The sequence below is a fragment of the Podarcis bocagei genome (assembly GCF_964188305.1).
Source record: "Podarcis bocagei genome assembly, chromosome: 5".
NCBI lineage: Eukaryota > Metazoa > Chordata > Lepidosauria > Squamata > Lacertidae > Podarcis > Podarcis bocagei.
The window spans coordinates 5,536,853-5,547,647 of NC_138129.1; the positions used below are offsets into that span (position 1 = coordinate 5,536,853).

Below are 10,795 nucleotides of genomic sequence, written 5' to 3' on the forward strand. Positions count from 1 at the left end.
CCTTGGGTTAAGAACTTAATTCGTTCTGGAGGTCTGTTCTTAACCTGAAACTGTTCTTAACCTGAAGCACCACTTTAGCTAATGGGGCCTCCTGCTGCTGCCGCCACGCCACTGCCATGCGATTTCTGTTCTCATCCTGAAGCAAAATTCTTAACCCGAGGTAATATTTCTTGGTTAGCGGAGTCTGTAACCTGAAGTGTATGTAACCTGAAGCGTATGTAACCTGAGGTACCACTGTAATAATAATACAGTTGTGCTGGCGCGACAGAGGCAACAGGGATAGCTACAGGCACATGTGGTCGACCCGCCCAAAGGTGGCAACTGTGGGAGAAAATTCATTTCTGAGGGATCAATACAGAGGCTCAAACCAGCTTATCAGACTTTTACTGAGTAATGCATTACAGGACAGAGTTCAAAAGAGTCTGTGAGAGCGTTCCATCATCTTGGCTGTTTCATCCTCTAGCCAGCTATCTCCTGCCCTTTCTGCCGCCCCAGCAGCTCACCACCACTTCACCCAAACATAGTCTTTTCAAACACTTATTCAACCCAAGCAGTCAGTTAGGCTCCCTCTAAACTGGCCCCCTCCCGACCCCCCGGTTTAGTGGTCAGACTGCAATCTTAACATACACAAGCATAGCCTTAATGATCATGAGATTTGTCGAATTTCTGCCTCGTGACATTTTGGAACCAGGCAATGAGTCAAATAGATAAGAACCAAACTCTGGAGGTAGCCTTATTGAATTTTCATACAAATGAAACCGAAGAGCTGGTGAACAAACATTTAACTGGAATTGTGTTGATGGGAGCATGTGTGGCTAAGGCCAAGTTCTGGAAAGACCTTGTTACGGTAAAATCTGGGTGCGAGGCTGCTCTGCCACCCAGCTCGTCGGACTAAGTCCACGGGTCCCTGCGGAGGAAAATGAGCTCAGCCGGAGACAGGAGCAAGCTGCAAAAGATCAAAGTTTATTGCGCAACAGGTTCAAGGCGAGATTGAACAGCGAGAAAGGGGTGACATGAACTTTTGAAACTTCCCTCCATGTCCCAGAATACAGTGCAAAATACATCCCAGTTACATCATGAATACATTAAGAAGAGGTTGGGTTACACAGATTACATCATGAATACATTAAGAAGAGGTTGGGTCACACAGGATTAACATATGGAGGAGGGAGGGGGGAATATGCAGAGCTGGAGATATGCGCAGATAAGCACATCCTGAGAAGACAATGGTCCATGTGTGCATAGTCTGTCACCTGGCATCGCCCGGAGGAAGGGCTTGGCAGAGCGATTTGACTAGATTAGGGTCTTGACACCTTGCTTGAGGGATTATGGAGGACAGGGGAGGTGTCATGGATTTTATAGATTTTAGTCCCTTTTGACATTGACAATTGGAAATAAATGGATATATTGTAGTGAAGAAGAAGGTGAAGAAGACATGCCCCCCCCCTTCTGTATCAACCTCAAGGGAGCTCCTATAGCACCGTCCTCCCAGAGAGCGTGGCAAATAACCCTCATGGAGAAATAAACACCAAACCTGAAACTATCCAGAGGAATGAAACACAAGGGGGCATTCACCAGAGAATGGTGGAACTTCATTGTATTCACAAATACACCGGAAGATGAAAGGCGTATGCTCGTTTGTGGGATAGTGTAACAAACAACTATATTTATTTGCTTCTTGCTATAATACAACTTGCTTCTACTGCAAGTGAATAACTAAGTTTGCATGGTGCTGTCTCCAGGAAAAAAAACCCCTGAAAGAGTTGATTAGGTGTTAATAATTTCTGTTGCTCCAGTATAAGGGGCATCAACTTCTGAAATGGTGGGAAATCACAATAAAGTACCGTACAAGTGGGGGTGGGGAATGAAAAATATCCCTGAAAACAGTTTCTAATCCAATGCAGATACACAACAGGATAAACATCTCAGGGATAAGACTTGTTGAGAAAAGGAGGACTTCAGAGGGTGCAGAAATGGCACCAGAGAGGGTATCTTTATGATACATGATGGAAGGAAGTTTCAAAAGGCAGCTGGCACCATTCCCACATTGTGCAGAGTGGATTCCAAGGTATCCTGGCCCCAGCTGCATAGGTCTTTGTTCACCTTGAGATGTAGACAAGTTCTAGGAAGGTCTCCACCAGCTCCTGTCCCTCTGTTTCTTAGGTTTCTCTTGGCACATTATTTTTTGAGGAAACGGTAGAAGAGGAAAGGGGCGAGAACAATAAGCTTGTTGGCCAGAATAAGTCCGATAAAAAGATTGAAGGACAGCAGAGAATGATCTGCAAGGGAAAAGACAGGAAATTAACCACCAAGAAAAGCTTTGGCCCAACAGCAAGGGGAGCCTCTGTCCGAAGACTCTGGCAAGGTAATATTCAGAGAATATACAAATCAACTTCTAAGAGTCTACACATAGAAATTCATAGCTGTCTTGCTCATTTCAAAGTTCAAAAATACCCTGCATATCATTATTCCTATTAGCAGTGCATTTTTTTAAAAAAAAAACCCTGTAATATTCAGAGAACTTACAAAATGTTAAAGGCAGTAAGAGCAAGCTGCTCGTTCATAGGGCTGCTATACGTCTGGGTTTTCCTGGTCATATCTGGGATTCATTCTTTTAAAATAGCGCTGAGTGGGGGAGGAATTTCTGGAAAAATGTCTGGGAAAACTGGGACGTGTGGCAATACATGTCAAAAGGGAAGATTTTTTTGGCGAATTTCCTTAAAAATAGCTGGAAAACTTACCGTATTTTTCATCCCATAGGATGCTCTGTCCCATAGGACGCACCTAGTTTTTTAGGGGGGAAATAAAGGAAATCCCCCCCCTTTATTTCCCCCCAAAAGCAGGTCGGGGAAACCGAACCAGGTCGAGGAACAGCGGGATGGCGGCGCTGCGCCTCCCTGCTGTCCCCCGAGCTTGTGGGGCTGGCCCATGTCTGTCCGGCGCACAGGGCGCTCTGCTTCAGGGCGCCCCGCCCACCGGGTGGCAGGCTGCGATCCGCAGCATGGGGAGCCCTGCGGGGAACTCCTGCAGGGCTGCCCATGCTGCGGATGTCTGCCCGGCGCGCGGGGCGCTCTGCTTCAGGGCGCCCCGCCTGCCGGGCAGCAGGCTGCTATCCGCAGCCTAGACATCCCTGCGGGACCTCCCGCAGGGCTGCCTAGGCTGTGGATGTGTTCCCGAAGCGCCGGGCGCTCTGCTTTCAGCGCGCCCGGTGCTCTGGGAAGCAGGCTGCTATCCGCAGCCTAGACAGCCCTGCGGGACCTCCCACAGGGCTGCCTAGGCTGCGGGTGTCTTCCTGAAGCCTGGAGAGCGAGAGGGGTCGGTGCACACCGACCCCTCTCACTCTCCAAGCTTCAGCGAAAGCCTGCATTCACCCCATATGACGCACCCAGATTTCCCCTTCATTTTTGGAGGGGAAAAAGTGCGTCCTATAGGGTGAAAAATATGGTAGCTTTTAAAAAAAGCTCAACAACTTTTAGCTCAACAACAACTGATTGGAGAGTGTTGGGTGACTGGAAGCTCCTTCCTTCCTGGTGTCCTCCTTATATGGTGTTTTTCTGCAACACTTTGGAGGCTGGCTTTTTGTGAGCCTGAGGTTAGCCTGAACTGCTTTGAATTGATCCAGCTGCTTCAGACCAATCCAAAACTACCTTGAACCTGCAACCTTGGCATTATCAGCACCATGCTCTAACCAGGGGTCAGCAAACTTTTTCAGCAGGGGGCCACTGTCCCTCAGACCTTGTGGGGCCCCCCGACTATATTGGGGGGGGGAATGAAAGAATTCCTATGCCCCATAAATAACCCAGAGATGCATTTTTCAATTTTTATTATTATTAAAGGTTTTCTTGATTTACAAAAGTGTGTGCAATGTCTCTCTCTCGTATTTTTTCCATGTAACATTTTTACAAATCAGTTTCATTTGTTGAGACATTAGGAAGAAAAGCGGGAAAGAGATGGAGGAGGGGGGAGATGGGTGGGGGTGGGGTCGGGTGGCGATGTTTCTATTTTACTTAATATATGTAGGGTTTGGTGTCAGCGTTGCTTGTGCAGGTTCTCTGCTGTTCGCTTGTGTTCCTTTGGTGGTGAGAGAGGTTGGGGTTGGCCAAGGGTGCGGTTGTTCATTTGTGGTTGGCTGTGGTGGTCTTTGTTTTCGTGTGTGAGTGGGGTGGGTGGGTGTTTTGGATCAGGTTAGCCAGATTGATTCGTATGCTGTTGGTGGATTTCTATCGTTGTCTTGTTGGGCTTTGTGTGAAGAGATGCATTTTAAATAAAAGCACACATTCTACTCATGTAAAAATACACTGATTTCCAGACCATCTGCGGGCCGGATTGAGAAGGCGATTGGGCTGAATCCGGCCCCCAGGCCTCAGTTTGCCTATCCCTGCTCTAACCAGCTTGATCCAGGGTGACAATCGATAGTAAAAAAGACTCCTTCATCAGCCATCACTGTGCTTCATCAGAGAGCAAAGCTCTTTGCCCCTCTCCCTCTTCCCTCAAATGCCCAAATAATTAACTGATCAATTAGGATATCAGACCAGGCTGGGGGTGGAGTCAGATCCACCTATTCCCATGGAATAAAGACCCAGGTATGTTGCGCTGTGGGTTAAACCACAGAGCCTAGGGCTTGCCGAGCAGAAGGTAAGCAGTTCGAATCCCCGAGACGGGGAGAGCTCCCGTTGCTCGGTCCCTGCTCCTGCCCACCTAGCAGTTTGAAAGCACGTCAAGGTGCAAGTAGATAAATAGGTACTGCTCCGGCGGGAAGGTAAACGGCGTTTCCGTGAACTGCTCTGGTTCGCCAGAAGCGGCTTAGTCATGACCCGGAAGCTGTACACTGCCTCCCTTGGCCAATAAAGTGAGATGAGTGCCGCAACCCTAGTCATCTGCGACTGGACCTAATGGTCAGGGGTCCCTTTACCTTTACCTTTATGTTGCAGGCATCCTGAAAGGAGGATTTCTAGGAAGGATAGCCTTGAGAGAACTTGCTAGAGGGGAAACAGGACCACCTGGCCCCTGGGACTCCCCCAGACCACACCTTTATCGGTCCCACTTTGCCCACTGCTTGTGTGTTTCTCCCTGGCTGAAATGTGACCTTGAGCTACAATTGTGCCTCTTACTGGCCTGGTATATTTCACATTTTTATTATTTTTATTATTACTTTATTTATTTGAATTTAAAAAGTTATTAGATTTATATACCACCCGTCATCAAAAGATCTCAGGTTGGATGCCAAGTTTAAAATTCAAGATAAAAGGACAAATACATAGTTAAACCAGAAATGACAAAATAATACCCCCCCCAAAAAATAATAATCTAAAAGGGTTAGAATATTAATCAGAGGAAAGTTTTGTGGCTCCATCCACTGTTCTTTCTTTTTTAAGTCTGACCTTCACCAAAGACCTTTGCTCACAATATGGAACTTTTGTACTGAGGGGGCATTTTTTCCTATTTGGAGGCAAAGAGAATTTGAGCAGGGGACTTACCAGTCACAGAAACCTCAGTGCCCACTCCCGATTTCAATTCTGTTTCTTGGGATCCTGCCCTGTACTTGACACAGTAATAGGTCCCGGCATCCTCAGGTCGGATGTTGCTGATGCGGATGCTGAAGTCTGTTTCTGATCCAGGAACAACCCTGGTCACACGGGAAGGATATTGTCCTCTTTCACTGTAAATGGTGGGCTGGTTTCTGCCCAAGCCCTTTTGCCATTTCACGCCTCCTGGTGGACCAGTTCCTCCTACTGTACACGTCAGAGTGAGGGTCTCTCCTACTGACACACACAAGGGTCCTGGGGGTTGCAGAACTTCAAAATCTTGGCCTTGGGCACCTGCAACAAAATGAATGGCTTTTATCCCACACTGTGTGCGAGTGAAACTGACTTCCACCCATGTGGCGGTGCTCCATTTTCTCCTCTTCTCCTTGCCACCCCTGAGTGCCCTCAGAATCTGTTCCAGGGGGTTAGAGCAGGATTTAAGGGTCCACGAGGGGCTGCAGTGGAAGAAGAGGAAAGCGAAATCCCACTGCATGAGCAGACATCCTCTCACATTTGTTTGTTTGTTTTCCAGTATACCCCCAATAACAGACAAATCAAAACAATAACAATTAATTCCCAACTATACAATTATCAAAATTCCAATCAACTTCCTACTAATACATTTTAGTTAAAGTGGCCCCCTGCACATTGGTTTGGGCGCATTTCCAATCTTATATCACTGCGTTCCATAATCTTAATTAATTTCAATTATAATAATAATCCCTTAGTCAACAGCTACATAATTAATGATTTCTGTTCGTGATGTTGCAATATACACAGAACTCAAACTATTATCGTTATTCTGCCCTGAATGTGAAACTGTTAGGTCCATGGAGATATCTTCTGTCCATTTACAGTGTTAGTTGTTTTTGAACGGAGGTGAGGCAGGAATTAATCTGTCTTTCCAACATAGTCTTAAACTTCCCTTCCCCCTTCTTTCTTCATTTCAGATCATGCGCAGTTTCCATTTTTGCCTGTCAATATCAATATTACTCCAACGCCCCTTCCTCACTTGTAAATATCTTTTTATCTTATATCTTATATTCTGGAGAGGGTTGCCGAATCATAAATATATAAAATAAGTAAATCACGGGCTTCCCTCTCTCCAATCGACTCTCACGCCGAAGAAAATCTTATCTCAGTTCAAACCTTTGATCCATGTAGCTGGTATATTCTGCAGTATGTTGTTGCAACCCTTTCCCATCATGCATTGATACTTTAAAGCCAATTGAAAGGCAAATTAAATGGAGAACCTCTGCTTCTTAATGGTGACGTAGGAGGGTTTTCGCCAGGCGAAGTGCTTTTGCACTCAATGCCTCTCGTATTCCATGCTGGAGCAGGAGCCAGGTACCAAGAAGAACTGTGAGTGAAGCAAATTCCCTGGGGGAGAATTTGCAAGGATGATTTATTCTCAGCTATCCTTGTTTTTTGTTTGCTGATGATCCCCCACTATCGTGGGGGCTGCCTGCAGTAAGGCAGGCAGGACCGGAAGCCCACAATGATGCATTTAATCCAGGGAATGAAAATGGGGAAACAGAGGCAAGATGAAGGACAACACAGCCCTGCTCACCTCAATTCTTCTCAAAAGCATTTCACTAGAGGTGCATGATTTATGCAATTATTTCTTCTCCAATACACATGGCACTCCTATTTCAGATTAGCTGGTAAGAATAATTTTTTACTCCCCTTTTTCTGTTTTTTAAAATTTCTCTCATTTTAGCAGCTGTTACCAAGTACTGCCAAATACTACTTGCTACTGCATCCCTTCTTTCTCCCAAATAGTGTTCCTTATATTGAGGGAGGTGATAAATACTGCAAATATATTGATGTGAAATGTTCAGGAAATAATTGAATATTCAGATAATAAATCAGCACGAAACCTGTTCATACAAGAAAATTGATTTTTGGGGAGAATCGGGAGGGGGGGTAGGGAATGGTTTCAACTCTAATCACAGTCCTCTAGCGTGGATATTTTGTTTGAAAAGCTGGAAGTCAGTGATAAAAAACAACAACAGAACAAAGACAAAGATATAAATTCTCCCCAATACTGCCTTGTGTTTCATTATTTGTTACATTTAAAGCAGTAATGGGGAACCTAGGGGGAACATTTGGAAACGGGGCATTCAAACCAACTAAATGAGCTTTTCAGGCACAGTAGGAGATAAAAAATTCTGACTTGCAAAGTGCAGGAAGTGTTGCAATTCTTCTTCGAAAAGAGGCAGAAGAGAGAATCAATGTCCTGTGAGCCCCCAAGTTCTGATTTTCATGGAAATGCAAATTCAATATGGCAAACTCTGGAGACTTTGTGATAAGCAAAGTAACTTGACTTACGTCATTAAATACTGGTTTCCCCAAATTTGCCACCTTTGGCCATGTCCACCACAAGTGCCTTTAGCTGCCCTCTCTCTCCAGCACATAAATGGAGTATGTTTCAATAACATGTTGCAGAAACACCCTCCCACACACAATAAAACAGTAGCCTGGAGGGCCCTTTAACAAGGAAGAAACAAATAGCACCTTGGATATGAGGAACACATTGGTGCAAAGCAAGACAGAACCCATGTCAGAAGACCGAGTAGGTGGTCACGGGAAAGTCACCCTGCCTGAGATGGTGCTGTTCATCTGGGACAAGCCAGTTTCTAATGTCTCTAAGAGAATTTAAATCAAGCATATAATAAAGGACCATGGCTTTTGAAGGATGCAAGGTCTATTTATGCCGGCTCTCACATCGGGCTCAGCAGTGTTAGGAACATGCAGGGGTGTCTGCTGTCGGCCTCCAGAGCAGCCTTGCCCTTGTGCGCTATGTCCTTGCTTGGCCACTTGCCCTCTTGGACCAAGAAAGGAGGGGCAAGAGTCATTCCCTGTCCAACTTTCAGTGCTTTTTGAATATCTATACTGGGTTCTGTCAATAAGCATCACATGAGCATATATCCAGTGGCGTAGCGTGGGTTGTCAGCACCCGGGGCAAGGCAAGTAATTTGCGCCCCCTAACCCATGGATTTGCGCCCCCTAACCCTAACCCCCAGATGTTGCGCCCGGTGCGGCCGGGCCCCCCTGCACCCCCCACGCTACGCCACTGCATATATCAGCAATATCTGGAGGACCACAAGTTCCCCATCCCTGGAGGATAGGAGTCCAAAGGAAAGTTCATTTGCTAAGATTTAGGAGGAGGAACTAACAGCTTTGCCCTTCCTTCTACAGAGCATCCCTTACTTTGCCTCACACTATTCTTTATTATTATTATTATTAAGTCACAAATGTGACCCAAAGCTACATAGAAACACTCTCTAATAGCTCAGATCAATTACGAGAAACACAACTGTCAGAGCTGCTTGAAGATCCTAGCTCACAGAGGATCACGCTAGCCAGCGATCATTAAGTAAAAGTCTTTATTGAATTGCAGTTTCCATTCTCACGCTGCTGCGCGCAACTCTACGTCTAGTAGCTAGATCGGCGAAGCTCCGTCTGAGTCTCCGCCCCTTGTGCACCAACTTAATATCCTAGCCCTGCTCCACCTTTTCCGCCTGACTGTCCTCCTCTGGGTCCCTCTACCCCCCGGGGTTTCTTCCTTCCTGGATTCTTCTGACGCTGACCCGGACCCTCCTGCCTCCTTGCGCCGGGCTTTAGGACCTGGTTCCCTTTCCGGGCTGCTTACTGCGCCGCCTTCCTCTGCATTTGAACTTGGCGCGCGCGCCCAACCTTCCACTTTCCTCTTAACCGTTTCTTTGCTCCCCGATGGAGGTGTGGCCACTCCTGACTCATGCCCTCCCTCCTGTGGTGAGCTGCCAGCGCTTGCCCCCTGGCTCCCTTCTTCTTCCCTGCTCCCTGGCGGTGACGCTGGTCCCGATTTCCAACTGCTCTCCCCTGAGTCCCCTCTGGCTCTATCTTCCTGGGGTGCCCCCCTAGACTCCCCCCTTGCCCTGGCCACTGGTGCTCCTTTCTGTGAATCCTCTGATTCACTGGAAAGACTAGGAGATCTCGGGTCGTCGTCATCACTCATCTTTTCTTCTGCCTCCTCCCCTTCGCTCTCTGTTTCCTCCCTTGGCCTTGCCTCTGCTCCTAAATCCCTGACAACAACCATCAAAAATATCTACAAATACAAGGTGGGTCTTATAGATCCTGTTCCACTAAAAAAAAGTCTGCAAGTACTTGAAACCTTACAACTTCAAGGCCGAAAGCCCAGGTCACAAAGGAGAGCATTCCACAAATGGGGAGCCACCACTAAAAAGGCCCATGCTGTCACAGGCACTCCCGTGATGGAGGCAAACAGAGAAGGACCTTGGATGACCGCTGCAGGTTCCCTATACTTTCTTGCTACACTGGGGCTCACCAACCTAGTGCTGTCCATAGCTAATTCCCATATATCTTGGGGGCACCAGAGTGGCAGATTCTGGAAAGCTATGGGTTATACTGGACTTTACTGTAGCTAAAAACCTGAGCAAGCCTGCAAGTTCAGTGTCTACCTTTAAACACTCACCCAGCATTTGCAGGAGAAGGAGCAGCAGAAATGAACGAGGAGGCCCAGAGAACGATCTTGAGGCAGTCATCAGGAGGGCAGAAAAGAACCCCTTCAGTGCTGTGTCTGGCATCATCTCCTTTCCCGTCAGATGTTGCCTCTGTAGAAGGAAGGGAAAAGCTGTTAGTTCCTCCTCCTCCTATTAAATCTTAGCAAATGAACTTTCCTTTGGACTCCTATCCTCCACAGATGGGGAACTTGTGGTCCTCCAGATATTGCTGATATATGCACATGTGATGCTTATTGACAGAACCCAGGATAGATATTCAAAAAGCACTGAAAGTTGGACAGGGAATGGAAGTTGCGACTCATCGTGCTTTAGGTTGACACTGGGTTTCAGGACACTGACTGACCAAACCCAAACAGGGCTCAGTAATGGTTCCTCATCGTCCTGGGAAAAAGCGACAAGTGGGGTGTTGCCGGGTTCTGTCCTGGGCCCATTGTTGTCCAGTGTTTTTATAAATAACATGGATGAAGGAATTGGGGGGATGCTTATCAAATTTGCAGGTGACAGCAAACAAGGAGGGGTAGCTAATGCCACAGAAGACAGAATGGAGATGGCTTAGACCTTCATGCGGGCCCCCATGATATTTATCTACTTGCACTTTTTGGGTGTGCTTTTGAACTGCTAGGTTGGCAGGAGCAGGGACCGAGCAATAGGAGCTCACCCTATCGCGGAGATTCGAACTGCTGAACTTCTGATCGGCTATGGTCTAAACCACTGAGCCTCTTGGGCTACCAATCAGAAGGTCGG

General features: G+C 46.9%; 1 protein-coding gene across 2 annotated transcripts; it reads right to left on the reverse strand.

Annotated features, from left to right (window-relative positions):
* Positions 1-371: 371 nt before the first annotated feature.
* LOC308588301 (signal-regulatory protein beta-1-like) lies at positions 372-10,345 on the reverse strand. 2 transcript variants are annotated; one of them, XR_014008620.1, is made up of 4 exons: positions 10,003-10,345; positions 5,478-5,819; positions 1,460-2,279; positions 372-838 (listed from the first exon to the last, which is right to left on the reverse strand). XR_014008620.1 is itself a non-coding variant. In XM_081196769.1 (3 exons), exons 1-3 carry the CDS (start codon positions 10,115-10,117, stop codon positions 2,179-2,181), a joined length of 558 nt encoding a protein of 185 aa, XP_081052895.1. In that variant the 5' UTR covers positions 10,118-10,345; the 3' UTR covers positions 1,401-2,178. The 2 variants fall into 2 exon arrangements, 1 of the variants encoding a protein (XP_081052895.1); XM_081196769.1 differs by lacking the exon at positions 372-838 and having other exon boundaries at positions 1,401-2,279.
* Between the last annotated feature and the right edge of the window lie 450 nt (positions 10,346-10,795).

What these genes read in the sequence shown, in the direction of transcription:
- LOC308588301 (XM_081196769.1), bottom strand. Translation starts at nt 10,117, where the DNA reads ATGATGCCAGACACAGCACTGAAGGGGTTCTTTTCTGCCCTCCTGATG. An exon ending in CCTTCTCCTGCAAATGCTGG is followed by an intron (nt 5,820 to 10,002) that starts GTGAGTGTTTAA and finishes ATTTTGTTGCAG; the next exon opens with GTGCCCAAGGCCAAGATTTT. An exon ending in CACTGAGGTTTCTGTGACTG is followed by an intron (nt 2,280 to 5,477) that starts GTAAGTCCCCTG and finishes TTTCCCTTGCAG; the next exon opens with ATCATTCTCTGCTGTCCTTC.